Genomic DNA, 27,783 nt, shown 5'->3' on the forward strand with positions numbered 1-27,783 from the left:
TGCCCAGATTGAAAGATGTTACATCACGTTGGTTGATTAGCGAGCTTATTCAAACCGTATGAGCTGCTGCTGGGCTGAAAAGACACCTTATACTTTATTTTTTATGGCCGCAGTAAGGGTACGTCAGTTGCACTTGAATTATGGAGATATCAGTCACAAGCCTAAGGTGAAAGTGGACAAAAAGTTCATATACTCAATATTCCCAACTTTGGAATGTTTCAGTGATGTTTTGGGTCTGAAATATGCTTTCATTGATCGGACAGAAGCGTGTCATAATTTGCATACAGGTATTATCGACCACTCTCCCAATATGGGTCTGTTTGTAATTGGCTTACAACTTGCTCACATTCACCCTTCATTTGCATGCTTGGCAAGTCGCAAAATTCAATGTCCAGGTGGGCTGCTGAGCCTTAGGATGGAAGTGCAAGCCCATGTTGGCAGTTTTTTAAAGTAGCGAATGAAAACACCTGTGCATTGAGATTTTACAGTGTGTAAAAATACCACCACTATTTTGGGCACAGCGGTACAGGAGGGGAACAGCTGCACCACTTGTGCCATTGAGCACCAAACTTTATCGGCACCATTCTGCGCCGCATCGATGCTTTTGCGCCAAATTCGTTAATCAGCACCTCAGCGTCTGAATTGAGCTGCCATACAGGACCGCCGTGATGCCCAAGCCCGCAAAATTGGCTGAAACATCGGTTTCAAAGCACTTATGGTTTTGGTTTCATCAAGGCTATGAGTGGCTATGGAAGTAGGGTTTTGCTTCGCTCATTCCTCCCACTCCTGCGCCAAATGTGCCAATTTGCTCAAAATGAGGTATCCTGTGCTATCCTGACATAAAAACACGATTTCGAAAGCAAGTGTGCCAAAAGTGCACCAAAATTTGTGTCGCGCTAATCGCGTACGGCCTGTTACACGCACTAGTTTACAGTGCTCTGTAGACATGTATAACTAATTCGGCTTGATAACTGGAACTCCCTAGCACCCGTCATCGCATTTACCGCAGCCTACTGGTGTAGTTTGTGGGCCAGAGAAGCGAATTTGGTTGGCGCTGTCACTGCACTGCCGATACTGTTTTCTTTGAGCAAGTCATTGCCGTGCTGGCGTGCCGTAGTTAACTGCTTGCTGTAGTTTCCAATGGTTCCTGCAATAAACAATAGATAGTTTTAGGTGGCGTTTATTGCCCTCTCCGCTCTGAGAGCCAGCGGGAGCACCGTGTTGCGGCATGCATGATGCTTTCGGCAGCAACCTCCTGCATTGCTTGCCACGGACACGCTCATTGGACCATCGCTAGTGGAGCGAATCTCTCTAATAAAAAATTTAGGGGAAATGCACACGAGGACTGATAGCAAGCGCCTGCATCTAATAAAATGAAAAAGTAAAACACGTTGGCTTGCCTCAACAATTCATAAACAAAGACACGTAGTTCTTCTGCTACGCAGGTTTGTTGAAGTCTTTCGCTAATCATTATCGTGTTGCATGTTGCCTTTTATCTGCACTTCAAAAGAACTAAGTACCTTGCAAATTACGTTTTGCTGCATTTTTGCTATTGGGTGGAGTATACTCAGATATTTAATGATGATGATTAGTGGCTCTTCCTTTGAATCGGGGCGTCGATTGTCAGCAACCGACTTGCCTGTTTTATTACGCTTAATTGCCCTACTCCTAGCTAACCTAATAGGTTTGCTAATAGATGGATAGAGTTGCATCAAACTTGTGCGACATCTGCGGCTGTTTGAAATATGTGGAAAAATTTCTATTGCTTGATTCCAGGGGTGCCAGGTTGGGCTATAAATAGCCAAATGGGGCTACTTGTTCCTGTGGTCTGTGGGAAAATTTTTTTAATGGGCTATTTTTGGACTATTGGGAGAGCCGATTGTGATAGCTGTTTTTAATGCATGTTCGAGCCTGCCCACTGGGAAGCATTCTCAGTGACTCCTTGGAAAAGCCTCCCCTTAGCAAGGGCAAGGAGACCATTATTCTTGAGCCATGCCGTTCATTTGTTTTCGCATGTGTGAAAATCACCTTGAAGCGCCTTCCATCCGATCTGACAGTGGTACGCAACCTCCACGTCAATTACTGGATGTTGCTAGTCCCTGTTTAGTGTTGAGGGATGCTTTGGGAACATCTAGCAGGTGTCTAGTTGGTGCAAGGTGCTCCAAAACTGGTATTTAGGTGCTCCAAATTGCTCCGAAATAAATTATTTGCTGATACAAACATTGCTCCAAATCAGCGTTCATCAAGTACAACAACTGTGTTCCTGATTTGGTGTAGTTTCTAGTTCATGGTGTACTGCGTGATACAGATTAAATTTAATTGGCATGAGGTAGGCACAGCAGCCTGGGCCAGCCTCCAACCAAATGGCCTTTCTGGCTGCTCCGAACCTGCTACGAAAGGCAATCCTGCCTGCTCCCTGAACTGCTCCCACACCAATATACCCTGTTCCACACCTGGTGGTAATTAAAATTTGAGTGCACTTGTGCAAGAAAAAAACTGTTTATACGTATCTATTTCTCTTGCATCTGTTTTTATTCTGCAGGCGTTATCAAGGTATATTAAAAACATCCAGGAGGTTCAATTAATCTGTGGTCCTTTACTTTGCTCTGCCTTATATCCAGGGGCAAATTTTGCACATAAAATCCCTAACAGTTGCATTTTGAGGATCTGTGTGCTAGAGTGATTGCTTAAACGAGATTGCAAGTATTCTTTCCCCAAACAGGTCAACCTTTGTGGGGCTGTGTTTAATAAAGCAATAATTTTTGAGTATCGTCGTCATCATCAGCATATCTATGCCCACTGCATGGCAAAGGCCTCTCCCACAGATCTCCATAGATCTTGGTCGTGTGCTCACTGCGACCAATTTATCCCTGCAAACTTCTTGATCTCATCTGCCCACCTAGCTTTCTGCCACCCCCTGCCACCCTTGCCTTCTCTAGGGATCCACTCTGGTACCCTTAATCAGGGTTTGTTAAACTCTCTTCCTAATTATGCTTCACCATGTGTAATTTTAGATGCGACTGCATCTCATTTACTCGCCTTGTCCCTGCATCCGGCGACGGCGTTGTCGGCGTCCACCCCTCCTCCATTCTCCTCGCCGCGCGAGCTGCGCTCTCCGCCGCTCACCCCCCTCCTCTCCGATAGCGAACACTCTCTCGCGAGGGGCATTGGATTGAATTCGAATGGATTGGCTTGGCTCGGATTTGGATTGGATTAAAGTGGATTGTGTTGGATTGTGTTGCGTCATAGCCGCGGCAGACGCACTGGCGCCGGCGCGTCCCCTCACCGTTATGCGCGCTATAAAACGCGGTGCCTGCGCCGCTCTGCTCCATCGTTCCAGCGCCATTCCTCCGCTGTCCAACGCTGCAACGTGAACCCCCTATGCGTCGCATCTACACAGGGGTTCCCATGAGGGGAGGTGAGAGATTTTGCCTCCTAAAGAGTTCAAAAATGGCCAAGGATCCACATAATCCTTATTTAGGCATGCCTCTGATGCCTCATTATTAGCTTTCATACGCAGTTTCACATATTTTCAAGTGCCTACTTTCTAGCTTTGACGTGCGGCAAAGTATACATTGGTCAAACAGGGCGATGTATAAACGACAGGACTAGGGAGCACTGAGTTTCTGTTATCTCTTCAGACGGTGCCCATTTGCCAACCCATTGTCACGACAGTTGCTGCACACCCATGTTTGATAAAACTGCAATCTTAGGATGTGGCCGGACCAAGTTTGAGAGTGAGATTTTAGAGGCTTTCTATATTAGGACTGCGGGACAGCAGCGCTGCATAAGCGTTGCATCTTTGACCCTTTCTGACAAGGAATTTTCTTTTCTTGGCGGGTAATCTGTGATACTTTCTTGTTTGCGTGTTCGATTTTATGCATTGTCGTGAACTTTATCTATAGTCATGTACGAAGCGATAAGTATCTCTTGTTGAGTTCTGCCCATGCGCAGCTTGTGGTTGGGGAAGGTTCTTGTTCTCTTCATAAAATTCAGTTGTTAGTCCAGCATCGTCCTGTCTGTTTCTTTCCTTGTGTCTCCATCTTCTTGGCTGGTTTTTAATCCCTAAATCATGAACCAACAGGCCCAGTTTTCCACGTTGCTTCATCACATTTCTCCTACATTGGGCATCTTTCTTCGTGTACAACCTCCCTGCAAGCAAGTTTCGACTTGTGTGAGTGTCATCGCTTTGACTCAGTGCCGTATACGGTTTCTCGGCTTTTGCCTAAAGTCGAACAGCCCGCCACAGGAGGTGGTCGCCCTCTTTGGTTTGGTAGCACCTTCCCCTGGCCACTGGAGATGGCTGTGTCAAATTTTGAAGCCAGAATATGGGCGCCAGGTCAGACTTTTTTATGAGTGGTTACGGTTGCTTTGTGGCAACGATGTGAATGTTTGGTCTGCTTCCCAGCGGTTTCATGAGCATAGCCGTCTAGCTGGTACGTTAATTGAGTGGTACTGGTGTCAACTCCGAAGGAGTCTTCCCAACAAACCAAAAAACTTTCCGGGAGGCGGCTCTGTGATGTACCTACATGGTGCTTCTGTCATGAAGCCCATTGATGACCTGCTAAAGAAAGGCCCAAAATTTAGTCTGGAACCTCACGTCAAGAAACACGAGTTGCTGGCCACTATCCGAAATGTTGCGGAAAAAGTTACTGCTTTAGAGAGAGGACGGTGTGTGTCCGAAGGTGTCGATGTCCTCAAGAGTGCTCAACGCCCACATCCTGACCGGAATGTGACGGACCTTCGGCCAGTTGTGACCTACTTCCGAGATCACAACTTGAGTCTGCTGCAGTCCGACAAAGAAGGTGGCTTTGTCGTTTTACCGAAGGGGACTTTCAGCGAGAAGGCAAGAGAAGCTATGAACAAGGACTTCAAGCCCACTTCTCTGAAACCAAGGAAAGTAAAAACGGCTGCCATGAAGCTACTAAAGGAGGTGAACCTTATGGCCCTAGAAAAGTCCGTAAAGGCAAGCAAAGAGGATCAGCTACATGTCTTTTTTTTTCAGCAAAAACCTATAAGGTTAATTGCCCCCTGTGTTCCATCGTCACAGAAGACGGGAGCTGGTAGAAACTGTTGGGGAAATTCATACAGCAAAAACTTCGTGTTCTTGTGCCTGAGGACCCGTTTTCCGTCCAGAGTTCCGCGCATGTTACCGATGCTTTGATGAAAGGGCTGCCACATGTGAACGCAGGTTTTTCGGTTGACATAGAGGACCTTTACTATTCAGTACCTCAAAATGAGCTCTGTTCTACTGCTCGTGAACTCATAGAGGAGTCTGGCACCGTTGGCTTCCAGAACCAATGCGGCTTGAACAGTGATGCTTTCCTTGAATTGCTGTCATTTTATCTCTCTGCCACGTTTGTGAAATTCGATTATGAATTGTATGTCCAGAGGGAGGGTGTTTGCATCGGCTCCTCAGTCGCTCCTGTTTTGTGTCACATATTCTTAGCCAAGTTTGACCGGTTGCTGAAGCAATCTCTTAATGGCGACAGGGTAATAAAAATTTTTAGATACGTAGATGACTTTCTAGTTCTTTTAAACCTTTCGCATGATGACAACCTTCATTTTGTAGCTATGTCAATTTTTGGTTTTTTTAATGAATGCTATGCTTCTTTCCATTTTACGCACGAACTTCCTTGCGAGGATAGTATTCGATTTTTGGATTTGCAGTTGTCATTCTGTGCCGATGGCCACGCCTGCTGAATGTACTCGCCGCATACAAAGAAAGCACTCCTTCCGTACTCTTCTTCACATTCTAAGTTAGTGAAGAGAGCGATCGCATCACTTTGCCTGTCTAATGCCTTACAGAAAAGCTGCTTCCCTACTACTCAGCGCAGTTTTCGTCAACAAGAAAATCGTTTCAAGAAAGCAGGCTACCCAAGCGCGGTCCTGAGTGCAGTTGCCGAGAAAATATTTAAAAAGCTACGTTCAGGCAATTCTGACGCATCTTCGAAACCAGAGATAGATAAGAAGAAATTAGAAGTGATACCGTACCTGCACAAAGTGTTGCACAGTGAAAAGGCATGGCGTAAACGTGTTTTCAGCCCTGCGCAAGCTCTCTGGTTTATGTTCTCGAGTAGAGCAGGGAGATAAACGGAAAGGCCAGTGCACAACCAAGCATGTCACCAAGTATGTTCTGTGCACCACGGGCGTGGTTTATCAGATTCCCTTGACGTGCGGCAAAGTATACTTCATCCAAACAGGGCGATGTATAAACGACAGGACTAGGGAGCACTGTGCTTCTCTTAACTCTTCAGACGGTGCCCATTTGCCAGTCCATTGTCGCGATAGTTGCTGCACACCCATGTTTGATAAAACTGCAATGTTAGGACGTGGCCGGACCAAGTTTCAGCGTGAGATTTTAGAGGCTTTCTATATAAGGACGGCGGGACAGCAGCGCTGCATAAGCGTTAGTCCAGCATCGTCCGGTCTGTTTCTTTCCTTGTGTCTCCGTCTTCTTCGCTGGTTTTTAATGCTAAATTTCTAGCCTTTTTTTGGAGACATCAAATGTAGGCTGCAGTCATTCATGCTTTTGGCAGTTTTACGATGTATGGAGGTAGGCAAACCCTGCAGGTTTTAAAAATGCCCCTGTCTCCATAAATTCTGATGTCTGGGCAGGAGCAAACACGTTTGGTGCTTTGATGCATTGTTGTGTGGATTTTGTCTCGGGATTTGTGTTACAGTCATTGCATTTAGATGCTTTAATCTTTGGCTTTCTTCGTTCTTAAAGTTGACGACGCCCAAGTTGGTGCAGCGCTGAAAACACACCATGCTACATGGGCTGGTGCAGACATTGCTGGGAAGCCTGGTTGTCGCTCTTGCTCCTGCCGTCCACCCACTGGAAATGAAAGGTGGGTTTAGGGCGATGCTTGCGCGGTTCGAGCTTCTAGTAAATAACAAATGGCATGAGCAGTCTGCTGAACACCTGTGGACATATTGCACAAACCAAAGGATAATCCCAGTGGAAGCTTCTCGACGCTACACTAAATAAATGTTGATCCACTTATAATGCCATTTATTTTGACATGGTCAAGAACTAATGAGGTTCCGGCTGCAGTTTTCGTGATGTAGGCAAGAAAGCAAGCACCCCCGTGCCAACAAGTCACCACACATCAAAGGTGGGTGTCTATTAGTCTGCAGCCATTCACTATGGTACTCATGTAGCATACGTGTGGCTTTAGTGTATTATACTTAGGGTTCATTTTTGGGTTTTAAAATTTATAATTGGGTTTTATTTTGTTTAATGGGGGGTAAAAATGAATGCAATTTTTCAGACATAATAGGGGAGAAATTGGGTTTTTTTGTATGACCATTCTGAAATTTGCGTTTTTTCAGGGTAAATGTACGGATGCAATAAGTAATACAGTCAGTTTTTTTATCAGCAGGCATCATGAGCTTCTTTAACGCAATAAATCCTGGTTTGCACGGGTCCTTGAAAACCTTAAATACCATTGAATTTAGATGTGTCACTTTCAGGCCTGAAAAAGTCCTAGAATTTTTTAATCGTCCTTGAAAACCCTTGATTTTTCTGGACAGAATCAATGGCCGTCTTCTCACAAGATATGAAAGTCTGGCATGGATTTTAGGTCTTAACAAATTTAAGGAAACATTGTGACAATCAAGTTTTAGTGTATGGCTGGAATTACAAGTTTGGTGAATTTTCATCATTGAGAGACAACATTGGGGGCAGGCACTCCTCAATCCAATCCATGTCACGATAGAAACCAATGAAAGCCGGCTTCTGTTCTCTATCTTGCATCTTCCATCTAGTCTATGGACGCTCGCTCATTGCATGTTTGCTTTGCCTCAATAGCTCCTATTGCATTTGCTTTTACATGCAAATGGTAGACATATACATAGTTCGTCCTGCCTTGCAGCAACTCTTGCTGATGTAGTTTCAGCTGATACTCTTGCTGACAATGCAGGCAACATTAACTAAGTTATGAAATCAAACAGCCTGACCAAACAAGAATAAATAAAAACCTGTAAATACCAACCATGAAATAAAAGATAAAGCTGGGGGAGCATTCACAAGCTCGTTGGTGCCTATCTACCTAAATGTGCACTAATCTGCTTGGGTATTGTGCAATAAAAACTTTTGCATTGTGTTGAAAAAGTTATACCCCCAGATTAAACATTAGATGGGGACCTTGAAAATTTTTTTTCGGGTCCTTCAAAACAATGGAATTTTTGCTTCTGAAGCCCGTACGAACCCTGATTTAAACTGGTGTTTGTTTCAAGATGGTAATCGAGGGGATATCAGTGTTTCCTAGCAAATATTCTCAGAAATTTGACATTTGTTTGGATAAGGATCAGTCATTAAGAGAGTAAAAAGCATCGATAACTTCTAAGAGATGAAACGTTTTTTTAGAAGGAGCTGGTCATCCTTTGTTAGGCGTCTTTACGTTTCTTATCATCTGCACGCAAAACATGTCTGTCTCCATTTGAGACCTCTGTAACCATTGGACGTATCCCAGCTGGGAGTAAGTTCTCTCGACGTCACAACTTCCATTAGCTCGGAACAACAATGTTAGTGCAGCATTTACCAGCCTGGGGTAACGAATGCTAGTGCTCAGTGAGTTCAAAAGCTGTGTTTGTGGGGCTTGCCGCCGGACCATTAGCCCACGAGTCTGCAGATCGGTACTTTGGAAAGGTCCATTCGGCAAGAAATCGGGTTTAATCTGTTTCTACTGAAACATGTTCAGGTGTAAAAATAGGGTAAATTTGGGTTTTACCAGAAAATGAACAACCAGTCATACTGAACCCGCCCTCCAAAAATTGAACAAAATATTGTAGAGCATGGCCTCATGATCGGGGTACAAGAAAGGTTAGAGAAGCACTGTTGACCCAGTGACACGTAAAGCACATTGGAAGCCTTTTTCTCTTTTTTTCGGGGGGGGGGGGTGCAGCACAGACTGTCATAGAAAAACTTTTTCGTGCCACCAAAGCAAACTCTTATTGTGCTCATGACTGTTAGCTTGGTGAGTGTTACAAGTATACTGGATGACAAGGTGATGTCAGAATGCATGTAAACATGGGAAGTAGAGGAAGAGTTGAAATTTGCAATAGCTTTAAAATTTGCCAGGCTTGTAACATTTCAGTAAAGGTGGAATGTTCAAAAGGCAGGCAAAACAATAATAAGTGTCTGCTTATACTTACTTAAGTAGGAAATAGACACGGTAGCAATGAGGAAAAAAAGTGCATTTTTCTTCATTCTTGCGTGTCAAGCCAGCCCTTGCAAAAAACATTTAATTATTCGTGTACCCCAGGGAGGTGCATTTGTTTATTTTGCACTTGTTTTAAAGGAGTACTGACACGAAATTTTCGTGTTACGTTTTTTTCGCTGCTATGCGTGCCTACCAGCCCACTAATCATAGAATGACAGATTAGACGGTCGAGCGCAGCGTAAACATTCAATTACGGCGTCGTTTATTCGTGCCAGTTTCGGTTTCGACTGAAAAACGCCGAGGCCGCCATGACAGGATGTATCACATGATGTCGCCATTCTTGCCGCATCGCTGCCTCTCTGGAAGCGCGCGCCCAGACCGGCTGAGGTCTTCACCGTCCCCACAGGCCTGGGCAGCATGATGTCAGTCCCAAAACCATGACGTGTACACACGCCCAAGCAGCGCGCGCCAACCACGGCCAGCGCGTCGGCTTTTGGTCGGCAGCCCCGACGTCGGCAGTTTGGGGCAAGTAGCACATGATGTCATGTCGGCCCGCTCTGGGCTTTCTCGTGCGGGCGAAGATTAAAATGGATTTTAAATATGTTTCGCTGAACTGTTGCTGCTGAAACTTGCTGGGAGATATCTCCTGATAAAAAGGAAGCGTTTTACATAGTTATCACAGCTTTGAAATTTCGTGTCAGTACTCCTTTAACGAACAACTAATCATAACAGTCATAAAGATTACATACATACTGCAAATCATGTAGCACAGTGATGGTGGCATTGCTGCACCCGGCAGCGGTAGCGCTGGCTTAGTGGCTACGCCGTGCGTCGGGAGGTAGGTTTCTGGTACTCCAGTCGCGCAAAAAACCCCCCGTGTTCGAGACCGCCACTGTGCCAGTAAAAGGAATCGGGTGGATCTGGGAGCCTCTCTGTGAAGGTGTCTGAGCATTTGTTTACGGGGCGTAGGTGCTGAATGCAAGCACATGACTGTCACCACTGAGACCACCACTGTACAATTCGGCAAAGCGGGTAAGGCCAGATTTGACATCTGCCTGCACCTGCCCAGGCTTCCGCCTCGTATTCGATGGTTGTGCCACATTTTCCTGGCTAGCTTTTCCGAGATCTCTTAGGAAGTGTCTTTTTCTTGTTCTGCATTCTTCCTTCTTGCGCTTATCCTCACCACGTGCTTCTGCCATGCCTAAATCCTTTCTTCCGGCTATTGCGGTGATACCTAATTGACTCCTCTTGCTGCAATCCCACGGGGTCCATGCCCTATCCACACTGTTTCCACTTTTATTCACATTGTTCCACTGTGTGTCTGCTCCCTAAAGGCAAATTTTAATTCTGCCTTTTTGTCGTTCTTCATTCTCGTGCACATCGTCTTTACAATCCTTTGTGGGATTCCTTGAATCATGACAATGGTCCCCATCTACAAGTTTTTTCCCCAAAAACATCATGTTTGCTGATGCATTTGCGGTCCCCCACCTCTTTACTTCCAGCACAGCAGTTGTTATCCACTGAGCCACTCACTTTGTTCACTTCACAGTCACTATTTTCAAACCTAACTAGTTACTGGCCCTCAAAATATTCTACTCGTACAGTATGCTTACAACACACCATCTTTGTTCTAGCATTTTTCAGGCGCATTCTAACTCTGTACACACCATAGCAGCTAACTTGTTGATAGCTCTACATATCCACAAAAGTTCTTCCCTATTTGGCAAAACCTATGGAAGGAGTTACTGAGGTGACCTGAAACAGCTGTCAATTATGTAATGCATAATTTTCGTTCTAATTCTAGTGCTTGTTCAATTTGAAGTTGTCTCTGTGTTTTCACCCTGCTTTTTTGCATTGCACGTCATCTTCACCTTCTTCCCACTCCCCTGTGCAGCTATATTGAGCATGTCAGTTTTTTTTCTTTGTTGAATTTTTTTACAAACACTCCATCCAGACGAGGTTTGCTTCAAACATTTCTTCAGACCCGACTACTTTTGGATTTTATCAGGCTGTTTTGTCGATCCTACTTAGCTTATAAGTATTCGGGGCAATGTCCCTCAATAGGAGGCCCATTATCTGAATGGTCGCAGCTGATTCACCACTGATCGAAGCTCTTCCAGCATGGTTCGCACAGCCTCCCCTATTTCAAGACATTACTCTAAAGACTAGGCCAAAGAAATTTTACAAGTATTGGCAATTGTCTGCCATACTCCAAATTTTCCATTCATTGTGCTGGTATGCTTAAAGCCTACCACCTAATCTCTGAATGTTCACAATTCTAAACAGTGCTATAGACAGGACAAGAAAGAAAACTTGGTGCTTTGGGTTGTCTTTTCTTATCCTGTTCAGTTGCATTCTTCTGAATCGTTGTGGTCATGCTCTAACTAGCCCAAATCATTACTCTAACTCACTTTGAATCTCAGAGGTGTTTGGGACCTACTATCTGATGGACATTCTGCTTGAGCTGAAGACAGATTAGCATACCAAGATTCCTCCACAATGTGAAATTTGTCAATCGTGGGATTTTCCTTTGATTTAAATTCTCTAACCTTTTGAAGGCACTCCTTTAGCAAGCTGTTTTTTTCTTTGCTGATCTGAACACTCGAGCCTACAGCGCAGTTGTTGGTCTCTCCTCCTTGGATTTAGCTTTTTGAACTGCCGATATTGCTCGAACCACCTCCTGTATTTCATTTTTGGGCTGCCTATCTTGCTGGCGTGGTTATTTCCCACACATCTTCCCCTGAGGCTTCCATTTGCACTCTGGGTTATTTCAATTCCTTAAATCACAGATGTTTTCAAGGCAAGACTGTAGGATAGATTTTCATACACTTGGCTGTCAATTTTTCCACGCAGTATAGGGTGAATGGTTTGATTACTGCCTTTGAAAGTCATGTCTTGGTATGTTTTATGTTAACACTTATTTCGGATTAATTGTTCATCTCTAACCAACCACCACCTGTCAAGTACCATAGTACAGCAACTGCCTGTTATTATTGACAGTCTTCTTCATGAAACCCTTTTATTTATAAAAAAATGCTTATAATTTATGTATGAAATTCAACATTTTGCTGTGAGAAATAAAGGAGGTCGCAAAATTTTCACTGCTGGGTCTGGAGCCTAAGCCATTCACCACAAAACCTGTGGCTCTGCCTATTATGCTACTGAGACTGTACACCAGGTTGTCTTAGCAGTTGTGGGAAGCAGAAGTGTCAGAAGGGAACAAGTGGGTGGCACTGGATGTGTTTAGGAAGTGGCAGACTTGTACCCACAAGGAAATGGAATCTTACTACTGGCAGCTGTACAGTGAGTTTGTATGGTTCAGTGAGTATAATGTTGCTCGGCATATGGTTAGGCACTATAATATCACCTACTGTAAAGCTGAATTTAGGACTAACTCATCCATTTACTAACCACAGCAGCCATAAGAAGTTAATGGCCAATTCGCCGAACCCCATCTGCCTGCGATGTCAAAATACTGAGCCACAATTGTGACGTTGCTCCCTAAGGGGGACCGGTCAGTCATGATGACGCAGCCATCGGGATCATGTCTGATTCACGAGTTTTTATTCGCAGTGACATCAACATTCTCACGCACCCACACCCAACCCAAAGAAAATGTTGCTTATGTGTTCTGACAGTGTAGCAGGAAGCTTATATTCCCTGCAACTCTTAAAGATGATAGTCTTTCATGGGCAACGAATGTGAAAATTTTTTCTGGTGCCATGGACATGAGTTATTTTCATACAGCACCAAGAAAATATCAGGCAAGCTTTTGGCGAGTTGTAGGTATATAGCTGACAAGAGCAACATTCTTTTATTAAATAATGCATGTTTTACTAGTTTTTACAAATGAAATAAGCCATGATAAGTAAAAAAAGCAGCAATTCGCACGTTTGTCTATTATGCATTGGGGAGCAGTCTAAGCACACCAAAATTGAATTTCATTGAGAAAATTGCGATTGCTATAACCTGGAGGGTAACAGTGCAGAGTGATGGGGAGAGAGGCGAGCAGATTACATTTTAAGGGCGACAGATGGTTATTGTCTTTAGACGAGATGTGCAAGGAAGCATTCAGATATGAGGCCAATTTTTTTTAGTTCCAGTTGTGTTCAATTTGAGCTAAAACTTTTTTCATGGTAAGCTGTGCTCCTACACATGGTAATTGGTGAGCTATATTTTGTCAACTCAGACTGATGATCTACTCAGAGTGGTGATGTCGTGTTCTGTGGTGGCTGTCAACTGGATATACCAAGTAGCCTACAGCAGTTATATATTTTCAGACAGACTTATCACAAGATTGTACCTCATTGTGAAGTGAGAAATACTTTCAAAAGCACAGCTTTACAGTCAACAATCAACTAACTGATTGAACAGTGCCTTTTCGTTCTGGTAGCCTGCATTTTAGGCTGAAACTTCGAGATACAATTTGAGAGTATAACAAGTAAAATGCTTTGCAATAGAGTTATTAGGCATGTTATTGAAGATATCTTGTGGAAAGGCATGTGCATCTTACTCTTGGTGTGCAACTCACTCTTAGTACTGCAATTACAAGTTGAAAAAAAGATTTTGCTGCATTTTATGTGGCAGTAAAACACAGTTTGGGGGGAACTCCTGATACTATATATTCATTCTGCCATATATTTGGGAAACTATATTTGTTAATATTTAAAGTTAATATTACTTGCATTTTTAGGCACGTGTTAATTATGATGGCTCAAAGGGGCCATGCAGACAAAACACGTTTCCTCGTTAGAATCATACTGAAATATTTCCTCGTTAGAATCATACTGACACCACTTTTAACATAAACTTCACTCAAATGCTACATAATTAGAAAGAAAGGAAATGGCCGTGCAACTCTCTAGCTCATTTCCCACAAAAGAACCTATGAGGTCATGTGACAGCTCTGCGATTGGCTGGGGCTGGCAAAAGCAAACACAACTTAGGCAGGGCTGATAACCTTTGCAAACAAACAAGCTTTTTGCGCTTATATTCAGGGCATATTTTTTTATAACACTAATAATGATGGGATAAACAGTGGAAGTTACAAAAGCACATGTAAACATGAAAGTAGCGATGCGTGCTGCTGTTGGTACTGTGCGCACTATGCACAGCACTGCAGCACTTTGGGCTTGTCTCAGACGACGCTGGCCAATTGGCGTAATTGACAGGACCATATTTGTTGAGTGAACACTGTTTCACGAAACGGTTATTTTCTTCCTCAACGAAAATAACCCAGGTACAAATACAGTCAAAAGTAAAGCGTAGGCAGAAAATGGCCACCGCCGTATGGTGGCACCATCTAGGATAACTAACAGTAAACGAGGCTCCGCAGCACACTAGGTTTAGCTTGAAGACCTGCTCTTGTGATGTCATTTCAGACGTCGCGGAAATATGATTTGGTGGCAGAATCAAGATTTTAACTTAAATTGATTAATTGTTTCGGTGAATATAGCATCGTTTGCTTCTGGACAAGCACTCGGGGAACTACAGAACACGAAATGTTTCGAATAAAACTGGACTGCATAGCCGCTTTATTTGGAGCTTACTTGCTTGGCAAAAATCTAAAAAACTTCAGGTGTGATTGATGCATGTAGGCCCTACTGCTGGACTTGCTAGTCAATCTGTAAGTCTTCATATAAATTGCTCCGTTTTTATGCACCTTTGTATTCTGCTGTGCTTACTGTCAGAATATTCGCATGAACAATGCATTTTTTGGCACAAAACATGTTTGTTATGTCCAGCAGTTTGCATTGAGCTTGTTGCTATATTCCTGTGAAATTTTTCTAAGTTTGTGTCTCATTTTACCCTTTTAGGAGTTTTTCCACAGACAGTAAGAAAATCCAATTTGGAGGGAAGCTATATTCCTGCCTGTCCTGTCAAGAAAGCAACCACCGGGCCACACAACGGAAAGTCTCCACCATTCAGAAACCCTACAGTTGCACAGTTTGCCAAAAATCTTACCGGCAGAAACGCAGCCTGGACATGCATATGAAAGTGCACAATGGCGAGAGATGCCATGTGTGTGGAATCTGTCAAAAGAGCTTCACCCAAAAATCTTATCTGGTTGCTCATGAAAGATTGCACTCTGGTGATAGGCCTTTCGTGTGTCGAATATGTCAGAAAAGCTTTTCTCGGAAAAGTACCCTGGATACTCATGAAAGAGTACACTCTGGTGAGAGGCCATACGTTTGTCCCATCTGTCAGAAGGGCTTCTCTAGAAAGAGTCAACTGGTTGCTCATGAAAGATTTCACTCTGGCGAAAGACCCCATGTGTGTCGCATCTGTCAGAAAAGCTTTACTCAAAAACGTTATTTGGTTGCTCATGAATTGGTACACTCTGGTGAGAGTCCCTATGTGTGTCGCATCTGTCAGACAAGCTTTATTCAAAAACGTACTATGGTTGCTCATGAATTGGTACACTCTGGTGAGAGGCCCTATGTGTGTCACATCTGTGAGAATGGATTCCTTAGGAAGGGAGACTTAGTTGCTCATGAAAGAGTTCACTCTGGCAAAAGACCCTATGTTTGTCGCATCTGCCAGAAAAGCTTTACTAAAAGATGTAATTTGGTTGCTCATGAATTGATACACTCTGGTGAGAGACCCTGTGTGTGTCGCATCTGTAAGAAGCGCTTCTTTAGGAAGAGAGACCTGGTTGCTCATGAAAGAGTGCACTCTGGCAAAAGGCCCTACATGTGTAGCACCTGTCAGAAGAGCTTCACTCAAAGAGGCCATCTGGTTACTCATGAAAGATTGCATTCTGGCGAGAAGCCTTACGTTTGTAGTATCTGTCAGGTGAGCTTTGCTCAGAAAATCCAACTGGTCAATCACAAAAGCGTGCACTCTGGTGAAAGGCCCTATGTGTGTCGCATCTGTTCGAAGAGCTTTGCTCGTAAATCTAGCTTGGTTATTCATGAAAGATTGCACTCTGGCGAATAGCCCTACCTGTGTAGCATTTGTCAGAAGCGCTTTACTCAAAAATGCCACCTGGTTAGTCATCAAAGGCTTCACTCAGGCAAGAAGCCTTATGTTTGCAGTACCTGTCAAGAAAGTTTTGCTCGGAAGGGCCTTCTGGTCACTCATGAAAGCTTGCACTCTGGTGAGAGGCCCTACATGTGTCACATGTGTCCGAAGAGCTTCACTTGTAAATCCAGCTTGTTTACTCATGAATGATTGCACTCTGGGGAGAGGCCTTACATGTGTGGCATCTGTCAGAAGAGCTTTATCAGAAAATTTGACTTGGTTGATCATGAAGTACTGCATTGTGACGAGAGCGCGAGGCCTTACGAGTGCAGCACCTGTCATAAAACTCTTTGCTCACAAACGGCCTCTTGTCAAACATGAGAGTATGCATACCTACAAAAAGCCCTGTTCATAATGTTTTAAAAAGTTGCCCGGAAGGATGCTTCAATAACTCACTACGATTGTGCCGTCACAAAAAATATTGGAGAGAAATTTCCAGTGGTGCACGTATCACTCTGATGAACAGATAGCACACTGGTGAAGTCCATGCACTCTATACATTGAAAAAGCTTCACTTGCAAGCATATTTTAAACTTGGGTGACGGAGAACAGTGACAGGGGGCCCCATGTGTACAGTGTCTCTCGGAAACACTTTCGAGAACTAAACATCTGTTGTGTGACTGCACTCCACAATAACTGTTTTGTCAGTCTTGTCAATGAGAAAAGTTGTACTCATAAAAAATGACTAAGCGTGACTGTTCACAAACTTACAAGATGTCTTCTGTATGCAGTCCTTGTAAATAAAACAGCCCAATAAATCATACCTTGTTATCCAGGAATGGGTGGTTATATGTTAACAGCTTTCTGGAGCATCTGTCAGGAAAAATTGACTAGAAGAAGCCTAAATAATCGTGAAAAAAGTTGTGGGCTAGTTAAAAGTGTAATGATTAAAACTGAAAAAAAGTGTTTCCTTAAAATTATCCTTGTCCTACAGGCATATAGAGTGATGAGGTATTCTCTTTGACCTGTGATGTGCACTTTGTAGCAATCATTACTGCGCAGTGTGGAAATTGTGATTTTTGCTTTCAAAGTGCATGAATATTCACCCTGACAAATTTTCTTGTGAATAATTTTAATACATGGAAAAATGAGTGGCCAGCTGCAGATGAGAACTGTGCATTAACTGAAGTGGCCTTTAACTTTTATCACACCCCACAACAGCTGAAGAGGTGTACCCACGACGGTGGCTTAGTAGATAAGTTGTCGGTGCTGTACTGCTGAGCCCAATGAGCAGCTTCCATTTTTAGGCGCAGCCAGTGCTTTTCTAAGAGGCAAAAAGCACAAATTCTGTGTGCTGAGATTTTGGTGCATAATAACGATTCCTGGGTGGTCAGGATAATAGCGTCCTCTATTACCTGCACCCATAGCCCTTGTGGAGCTTGTGGCATGGGTCACACTTGAAGAATCCACACATGGAAGCCGTGGCTACGGCGCTGAGATGGAAGGAAGGCGAAGGCAAGTCCTATGACGGAATTATTATTGAATCCACCCTATCGCTCCCATATTATGCGTTGACGACTCCTGCATTACTTAAGCAGCTTGGTTGAGGCTGACTGAGACAAGCCCTGTTACGTACACTACTGTTCTTCTAGCCGTTGCCTTGTTGAGTACCGATGCACCGGTTTCCCACGTCAGTTGTCACCTCCCCAGTCACCAGACAGGTCCCCAGGTAGGTACCAGAACGAACGTAGCCCTTAGGGGCAGTCGAAGCGAAGGTCGAGGGATCATGGCTGCTTTTCACATGGCCGTTTTTCACAAGCAAAAACCTGTGCAATAGAGAACTTTTTAGCCAAAATGGGTCAAATCCTGCATGTCACATCAACGTGTGGCTGATCCAAATTTTACAACTACTTACCATTGAGGGAAGTAATGCAGCCACATTTCTATTTCCGTGATGAAATAAGATCCTTTCCTCCCTTCTTCACCATGGCAAAAAATTATTTCAGCAGTTGCCACCATTATTTCAGTAGCAAAAAACGACGTTTTTCTTAATTCCACCCAAAGTGGCCATTCTTGGCTAATTTTGAAAAAATATATATGGAAACTTTTTCTTAACTGTTTTTCTTTTATTGCGGTATCATACGAGTGTAATAGCCTTTCCTCCACGGCAATAGCAGCGTCAGACATCCATATAAATTGTGATCCAAAAGAAGTAATACAACAGATCATTTAGGGATCATTCGCAATCTATTGTGATCCAAAATAAGCTCTACGGTGGAGCATTGAAGGATCATTTACAATATCTAATCCTGTGGATGTCCCCTACACGCCCAGTATAGGATCCAGGACAATTTGACCATTTCAGGACGTCCTCGGGACGTTTTGCGTTATCTGGGTACATGCCTTGCTCTTCACCACGAAGGCAACAGTGGAGACAAGCTTCCTCTTAGGCAATGGTATTAGATATGCTCTGACGAGGGACATTAGCAGCGACCCAGTTGAAGCACTTCGGACGGTGCAGGTCCATGTGCGGGGGTAATGATCTGTTTAATGCAAGGGCTGCCACTATTGCCCTTGATAACACTGTCGCAGAAAAAGCCATCCACCTTGGCCAGGCAGGTCCAGCAGGTGTCAGAGACTGAAGCTGAAGAGCTCGATACGGCCATACCAAATGAAATAACTGAACAGCTGGAGAACCTGAAAGGACACTTTTTAGATCCACCCCCTTCAGTGACATACTGCGGCCTGGTATACGCTGTGGGTACCTCGTGAAACTGATTAGCAAGTTTGGCTGTGATGCGTACTTGATGATAATGACGACTAACAAACAGGATTTTCTGGTCACATGAACAGGAGAAAAGTCGACGGCACTACCCAAATCGTCTGTTCTTGGCACTTTGGACAACATTGTGGTATTCTTTGAAACGGCTGCGAAGCACCTCCCATGGACAAAAGCGAGTGAAGTGCTCCAAATTCTTGCTACAGCATATCTTGAACAATCACCCATTTTGAACTGTCCAGAGGATGTCGGCAACGGTCACAGAAGCCTCACGTCCAGTTTGATAGCTGACAGGTTTCTCAGACTTCTAGTGAATCTTACCAAAATGGTAACAGAAAAAATAAGAAACCGGTTGATTACGCCCCTAAGCCATCCAAAAAGTATTTTAGGAACAGAAAAAAAATAAGAAACCGGTTGCTTATGCCCATAAGCCATCCAGAAAGTATTTTAGGGTTTAAGTCACTTGATGTGAAGGTTGTTGGCACCAAAATTTACAAGAGTGCTTTGTGCTGAGCAGAAAATAAAGTTTGTACCTGTAAATCTTTCAGTTTTTTTGCAGCCTCGCAGTATTCTAACCCATAACTTCATGTGCGCGTGCTTACATAACCATAGGCCCAAAAAAGGATGTGTGCTCAGTAATTGTGGGTGTTGGGTTGAACTTCCCGTTTTATTTTTCCCGCGCTCCCGAAGCCATTTCTCCACAATGCGGCTGATCTTTAGGACATCTTTTCATGGTGCCACCATTAGTTTTCGCAGCTATGAGTGCTGGCAAACGTTACTAGGTTCGGTGCTGGCAGTTTACTGGACAACAGTGCATATTCATTCAAGGATGTGCACCCATGCACTTTCTGCGCCACGAATTGTCGCACATGTGGCTGTAACCGGCGCTGCGGCGCACGCACTGTACCTGTGAACGCACTTGGCGGCGGCGGAGCAACAGTGGGCTAGCAGGACCACCCCCAACTTGCAGTGGCAGGCAGCAAGACGCCCCAATGCGAAGGCCGTAAGGGGAGCGCAGGAGGAGGAGAGTCGAGTCTGGCTGCGGGTTTACAGAGCGGCGGCCTGGGCACAGCCATGTTGGACGATGTGACGTCACTCGACATTGCAGGACTTTTCGAGCGCGTTTCTCACTGTGGCCTTCAACGGGCTGGGCTACGTGGCAAGCACCAGAGCAACTTTATGGGTGCATTATGCTAGTTATTTTGAAGTGTCGCTGCGCATGAGGACTTATCGGACGTGTAGATATTGTGTGGCAACCTTCAGACACGACTTATTGCAAAAAGTAGGCCCATAATGCAAACGCTGCAACAACTGGCACCCATCACCAAACTTCTCTTCACGCGTGTCACAGCTGTTTCCCAACATTTTTTCTATTTCTACGTGCACAGCAATGTGTCTATCAGGAATGGCCACCTGCGGTTGCCATTTAAGATGTGGCCTACGGCCCCTGGCACGACGGTCCCCGGGGCCGAAAGCCCACCCCCACCCCGCCGGTGGTCCTCAGCCCCCCGGTATGCCGTCGGAACCCACTACTCTTGCCACTCCGGAATGTTCACAGGGCAATTCTAACCACAAATGGGGTTAGACATAAACAAAGCAAGATCGCTCCCACTTGGCATTACCCCCCATACATACTTAGTCACGTAACATCTTATTTCCTTTCTTTGCACGGTACAACAAAAAGCTCCCCTTTCCTTGACCCCCTGCCTCGATTTGCTACCTGGCCCTCACTGTGTCAGCTTCATACAACTCAATCGACCCTCTACCTTAAAAGGTTGAAGACTCCCAATATAAATAAAATGGCTTACAGCCGCGAGTTGCCACACTTATCTCATGAGCATTTACAGAATCGTTCGCACACCGAATATTAAGTGGGAAATAACGTCGAAGATGCAGCCTCCGGGCAAGGCAACTGCTGCTACAGCTCACCTCTTGCGCTAACGTGCATAATACGGGCCTGCAGTGCAGCAAAACACATGCAAAGCTTACAGAAGTCAGGTTTCTGCACTCGTCACGAGTAGGAAGGATGGGTTAGCTGCAGCGCCGAACAGTGAAGTTCTGGGGACGCCGGCCGTGCAATGAAAGGCATTCGGTGCACTTCAAGTACCGCAGGACCAGATATTCTATGCTGTGGCAAAGCTGATATGCACAAGCAAAAACTAGAAAAGAATCTGGGAGTCACCGCTCCGGTCTATAGAGCTGACTCGTTTCATCGTGATGCACGCACGCAACGCATAAACACAACAGGATAAATGTTTTAGAACAAGTGCACCAAGGCGGATTGGTGTAGACTACACTACGCTTGCAAGCAGCCTTCCATTACGGTCTGAAAAAGTCTCCCTTGCTGATGGTCTTTGAACAAAATTCTTCCATTGTAGAATGGCGAACCAGCGACGCCTGGTCTGTGTGTTGTGCTCACTGCGGAAAGCGGTGCATTGAGAAAGGCCACGTTTTCCATGTATGGAAACTTCTCATGTCTTTGTACACTTTAGAACTTCCTCAACGTTGTATCACTTCACGATGATTAACGGCCGACTGCATTGATAATGTGAAAGTGCGACTTTGTTGCGTACTTAGCACATTCTGCGAATGAACAATTTGCAGCCTACGGTGAAACTGAAACTGGAAACAACCAGTAATGGTGAGTGTGACGCTAGCGCCATCTGGCTTAGGCGGGTGTTACAGCTCGTTGTAAAAAGTCTATAGCTCCAGATAGTGAACAGATTTTATGGATCCTTACCAGAGGAAATTTATAAAGAAATAGAAATAGAATGTGTCCGAAATATTTGATGGTATAAGCGACAGGATTCCTTTAATACAATGCAAAGAACTGTGCTTATAGTTCTACACGATGCCTGGACATGGTCAGAGCTACTAGGGAAGCATACACTACACACGACTGCAGAGCATGTTCAGCACATGAAACTGGCCCGACTGCAGCAACTACGGTCAATCTTTGCCACCTGCCTTCAGCAGGTACAACAAAATCACTACATATATGCTTGGCATTGTGCCATGTTTTCTTGACATTTTTTTACAAATTCACAGTACACATATTTTACATTAAAATGATTGAACATTTAATTGCTACAACTTAGGGTTGAAAAGTACTTTACGGTAAGAGCTTCTTGCTTGAATCTTTGCCATTTCCCAAGCAACCACGTCCGAAATACAGCCGGACATCCAAGGCCCAGTTTGGACGGCCACTGTACGTTCATGTCTGGACGTACAATGACATCCAGAAACTGATGTACAAGTCCGAATGACATCCACACACGGACGTACAAAGTTACCACGAAGCATCAAAAAATAATATAAAATCAAAAACGAAAAAGCTACTGTGCTTTTCAATTAAAAAGATTTTGTACATCAAAGCCCTGGCTTGTAGTTTGCAAGTTTCATCCGCATATTTTTATTATTAAGCCTATATTTTTAATTTTGTGAAGCACTTCACCAACTCCAGCGACGATCTCTTTCGGGAAGGATATATAAGAATTGAGAACCGCTAACGACACGTGAAGTTCACTGTGTTCATTTATGCCATCTGCCGCACGGTGTACTATTCGTTGTAGGAACACTAGCAACATTAGCCTCACATTATAATTGTAGAAATTTTTACTGAACATCCAAAATACAGCCAATTTCGGACGTCCGACTGCACTTACGGAAATGTTAAAACCGGACATCCCACGGACGTACATGGTACGTCCACCGGCCCTGAAATGGATGCCATTCGGGGTCCGCTAGAGTCGGAGTGGACGTACAGTGGACGGCCACTTGACGTCCGGTGGTTGCTTGGGCTCGTTTCTTTGAAATTAATGAAAGGCTGTAAAATCTGATGTACCACTTGATACTAAACTTTTCATTAACTTCCAAAACTACTCGATTCAAGATGAAGCTTCCCTCTTTCCAAACCAGAAACAAACTAGTTTTTAGTGGCAAGAGATGACTAGAGGTATTTACTGAACAAAAACGCTGCTCAGCTGTGTGCAATATCATGTGCTGTATGTGTGGGGAGGTTAGGCATTTGATTTCATATTCGGCAGCAACAAAGGAACATTTATTTATTTATCACAGTACCCACAGCACCAGTTTGACATTACAGTGGGAGGAAGAAGTACATATACCATTGACAAACGCAAGCAGTTAATATACACGAAAACAATTAATACAGTTAACACAGAAGAAAAAAGAGAACAAAACTCATGAAGAGAACAATAACAGTTAAATGCAAATCGCTGGTGCAAACCAAGAGCAAGGACATTAGATTTCTTTCGCTACAAAAAGATGGTGCTAGACAGTGCACTGAAAGAGCATGCTATCATTGTTTCACAGAGCCGCATTGTTTATTACACTGATGATGATGGGCTACCAAAAATAACAAAACTAAGTGATACATCCATGTTCTGACTACCACTTGCATACTATCAACAACCGTATAAAATACCATTAAAAGGGCGTGTCAGAAACCAAAGATTTCTATTTCAGATATACAACATGAAATATTTTAGTATAGAGTTCATTCACAGCCCAATTTTGTTTTTGTTGCCGGCTCGCTCTTGCACACTCAAGATCAGTCACCACTCTGCCAAAACAGACTGTAGAGGGCGTTACCAAGGACACCCTTAAGCACAAGGGAATGCTTTTCATAACCAGATAGCTAACTGCAGGCAATCGTCTAGACACGAATACACTAAACGATGCACTGAAGTGCATGTCACTGAAATGGGTAATAGTTTTATTGTGCAGCAACAAAATCCGACCTTGTCACTTTAAGACATCTATTTATAAACCCAAAACATCTCAACAGGCTCACATGTGATCAAATACAGCACGAGACAACATTGAGGTTGGCACTGAATTTTAGAAAAAATGGGCCATAAACCACACAGGCACAACACAGAAACCGGGGGTGCAAGTGCAAGACACGTGCATAGCATCAGTTTCTTTATAACAGTCATAGAGCAACTCCTTCAAACAGGCCTATTTTCCCAGTATTGCAAAATACCTGCTTATTGTTAGTCGATTGATGAATGGAAGAAATGTGCATAACATTTCTTTCGTGCATGGGTGTTTGGTTCATTTCCACATCGACAACGTGCGGCTGGCATGTCTATAGTGGCAGCTCCCACTGATAACAATGCAGTGGGCATAGAACATGAAGTTTTCACCAGTGTAACCTTTCAGGACTAATCAGGTAGCTCCTTTGAATAAAGCTCTTATACCTGTCCTACACGAGCGTTTGGAAGGACATTTCAGTCGAATGGCCTTCGAAATTGCAAATGTCATTCGAACTGGAAGGAGTTCATTCTCAAAGGCGGTTGAAAGTTTCCGCGTTCACCCGCCATGTTTTGGTGTCGCCACTGCTGCCATGTTTCGTTCTTGGCGAAAATTTAATTTTAGAAATAAAATGGGCAAACAAGCAATTATTAGTGATCAAATTGTTAACGATTTACAAGCGCACACAAAACATGCACAAGGCAGCCAGTTTTTTTTTGTCTTTTTTTGAACCGCCGGTGCTGCCGGTGTTGAGAGTACCAAGTTACCTCGTAATCATAGAGCGAGTGACAGGGAACGAAAACAAGTGAAAAATTATGCAGCTCTTGCACTTCAAACACCCAGTTTTACTCGTAAATAGTTGTTTTTGTCATTACGGCTGGCAGAAACTGAGCCCGAGGATAGGACCGTTCGTGTTTCAAAGGCCCTTGAGACTCTCAAAGGTCAGTTGTTGTGCTCCTTTGACTCAAATGCCATTTTAACCAAATGCCTTTGAAAAACGTTGTGAAGCAGCTCAAAGGTGTCATTTGAATCAAATGACATTCAACTCAAAAACCTTCAAAATGCTCGTGTAGCACGGGTATTAAAGAAATTTGTTGCACACATACTGCATGTCACGAAAGTGGAGGTTTGCTAAGTGACAGTGTGACTACTATCACTAGGTCTTTTATTAGGTGCTACACAAGTTACAGGTGCTCTCCAGAGTGCAGCCTTTCATGTCTAACCATGTGGCTTTTTTCAATGAACCCTTTTTGACAGATGCTACAGACGTAGGGTTTCTCACCAGAGTGAATTTTTTGATGCCTAACGAGGTCGCCACTCATAGCAAAACTCTTTTGGCAGATTTGACATACGTAGGGCCTATCACCAGAGTGCAATTTTTTATGCCTAACCAGGTCACTCCTTTTACTAAAAGTTTTCTGACAGATGCTACATATGCAGTCCTTCTCGCCAGAGTGCAATCTGTCGTGCCTAACAAGGTCGCTTTTTTGAGTAAATGTCTTCCAACAAAAGCTGCACATGTAAGGCCTCTCGCCAGAGTGCAGCTTTTCATGTCTAACCAGGTAGCTTCTTTTTGTAAAGCTTTTCTGACACACGCTACACCCGTAGGGCCTTTCGCCAGAGTGGAATCTTTCATGAGTAACCAGCTGGTTTTTGTTAGCAAAGGTTTTTTGACAAAAGCTACAGACATAAGGCATTTCACCAGAGTGCAATCTTTCATGCCTAACCAGGTCGCTTCTTTTAGTAAAGCTTTTCTGGCAGATGCTACATACGCAGGGCCTCTCACCAGAGTGCAATCTTTCATGACTGACCATGTTGCTTTTGTAAGTAAAGGTCTTTTGACAAATGCTACAGACATAAGGCCTCTCACCAGAGTGGGCTCTCATATGGATGTCCAGGTTGTGCTTTTTACGGAAAACTTTTTTACAAACAGTGCATATGAAGGGCAAGTAACTACTACACACTTTCACTAGAGTTGTATGTTGGTTGCATTGTTGACATGACTGGCAGGAATATAGCTTCCCTGTGATCTCCACTTTGCCATTGTCGTTGAGAAAAAACCTAAGTGGGAGAATGAGACGATTGCACAAAATTAGAGCACAATTGTACAAAATTATTGCAAAAAAAACCAGATGCAATGTGATCCCCCACCAAATGAATTGTCATTTTCAATTCAACCAGCTCTAGATAATTTAAAGCAACTTATTTCGATATTTCGGTTATTTGAACTAATGTGCTGCATTCAGCCTTTTACTTGCAATTCAGTTTTAAAAATTTCTCGATATTTCCAAGTTCAAACTAATTCCATAAGTTTTTTTGGAAGTAATTTAAACAAAAGCATCGAGGTCACCATCATTTCTTGATTAAATTTTTGAAATTTAGGCACCAAAACAGTGCCGTACTTCGTACTGTGTTGGTGCCATTGAAACTGAGGCAGTGAACAATTGATGAAGCAGCAGGGTAGTGGAGACTCGCACAAGTGCATGAATTTGTGTTTTCAGATCCTTAATTGTCTTTGTCGCACACAGCCCTGCATGAGCATTTTGTGTGAATGCTTGAGGCTTCAACTGTAATGATAAGTTAAGTCAACATATGTCATCGTTCGGCTTGGCAAGATTCTGAAGATTCTGGCAGAAAGATTCTGGAAAGTCAAGATTCTTTGCCTTTTCGATTCTTTGGAAATCGAGAAGGCAGACTTATTGTCAACTAATGACAGTGCTGCTCATGTGCTTGTTTAATTGTAAATTTAATTAGTTCAAAGTTTCTTGCAGTCACCATGTTGTTTGTATTAACAGGAGTTGACTGTAATAGTAGTGTTCATGTAAACACTGGCGTAAGGTGTATGCAAAATCTGGTACTCCAAGGTTTCCCACGCAATTTATTTGGAACTTCCTCACTGACTGAGAAGCTAAAAAACGCACACCGATAGATCATAAATGCATACATAATGTTGCAAGTCCAGTATTTTTCATATTTATGAAACAAAACTAGACTCAAAAAAGGCTTCACATCCGATGCAAAAAGGACGCCAATAAAAAATTTCTGAAGTAAAGAAGACAGATCTATGGCTAAAAATATATATTATTTGTTCAATATTGATGAAATTTGTTTTCGAGGGAGTTTATCAAATTTGGTGTTTTACTCAAACAGAAAACCTGGCAAAAGCCTATTTGCTCTCACGACAAACAAAAGCATCCACATTCTGCTGCAGTGTAAGACTGAAGGACTTTATGTATGCACGATTTTGCATGAGAAAACCATGATAAATTCAGTAGGTACGCAATGCATGAACTGGCACTTTGCTCCGTGCGGAAAAACTGGCCTCCAAAACGTGGCACAAAACGGAGTCTAACTTAGTACCGTATTTTCCGGTGTATAAGTCGCGGTTTTTTTCTCATTTTTTGCGGGTGCGTCTTATAGAACGGTGTGACTTATATATAGAGAAAAACGAAACTGAGGTCGCGAAAGTTAAAAAAAAAGCGCAACAATAGGCTGTATAACCTTTTACCTTCAAAAAGGGGCGCACTGGACACTACTAAGTTAGCTGCTTTTTCTCTTTCGTAGGGAAAAGGTGAGTAAAAGCTTTTTTTTCGGTAAAATGGAGGCATTTGCTGTCTGTCTGTTTCTTTGATTGTGTGCGCGGGCGTGAATGCATCCGCCATGATGTTGCTGTAGGATGTACAATGCCTTTCAATGCAGTAAGTGGTTTTGTTGTCCTTAAAAGATAAAACCTCCGTTGCATTTTGCCATTTTTGCTATGCCGAGGGCCATGCAATTTTTGGATGCGTGTCTTGCGCAAGTGTGTGATGCCCTGCTTTTTTGATAAGGGTGAAGTGCTGCGGATGGGTCTCAATCGAATAAAGAGAAATGCAGGTGTTGTATTTTTACAGGTAAGTTCTTCGACAAAGGTGAAAATGCCTTAGTAATTATTTTTTTACTTTAAAATGATATATTATGAATAGCGAGTTTCGATTTCTGTTACTTCCGCTTCCGTCACTTACGCCTGCCATAGCGTCTTTATTGCGCTTGTCCTTCGCACGTGTAGCCGGGTAGTGCGTCTATGCGTGCGTCGTTCGCCCAGCCATGTCGTCACGA

General features: G+C 43.6%; 2 protein-coding genes across 5 annotated transcripts in view; one reads left to right on the forward strand and one right to left on the reverse strand.

The window, feature by feature from the left end:
- Window positions 1-16,982, forward strand: part of LOC144158704 (uncharacterized) — a 48,785-nt gene extending 31,803 nt beyond the window's left edge. Inside the window, exons 8-10 of one of the 2 annotated variants that reach the window (XM_077689756.1) lie at window positions 3,341-3,418; window positions 6,731-6,851; window positions 14,984-16,982. In XM_077689756.1, the coding sequence (XP_077545882.1) occupies window positions 3,341-3,418; window positions 6,731-6,851; window positions 14,984-16,106 (1,322 nt within the window). In that variant the 3' untranslated portion in view covers window positions 16,107-16,982. The remainder of the gene's footprint in view (window positions 1-3,340; window positions 3,419-6,730; window positions 6,852-14,983) is intronic. The other variant, XM_077689758.1, reaches the window with a different exon arrangement.
- Window positions 1-27,783, reverse strand: part of LOC144158706 (uncharacterized) — a 55,114-nt gene that overhangs the window by 4,653 nt on the left and 22,678 nt on the right. The window contains exon 5 of one of the 3 annotated variants that reach the window (XM_077689765.1): window positions 22,903-25,749. The exons of 1 other annotated variant lie outside the window; for it this stretch is intronic. In XM_077689765.1, the coding sequence (XP_077545891.1) occupies window positions 24,873-25,749 (877 nt within the window). In that variant the 3' untranslated portion in view covers window positions 22,903-24,872. Of the gene's footprint in view, window positions 1-22,902; window positions 25,750-27,783 lie in introns of those variants that run through there. One more of the 3 variants, XM_077689764.1, reaches the window with a different exon arrangement.

This window comes from Haemaphysalis longicornis, unplaced genomic scaffold (genome assembly GCF_048455015.1).
Source record: "Haemaphysalis longicornis isolate Haplotype H1 unplaced genomic scaffold, Haemaphysalis longicornis Haplotype H1 scaffold_10, whole genome shotgun sequence".
NCBI classification, from domain to species: domain Eukaryota; kingdom Metazoa; phylum Arthropoda; class Arachnida; order Ixodida; family Ixodidae; genus Haemaphysalis; species Haemaphysalis longicornis.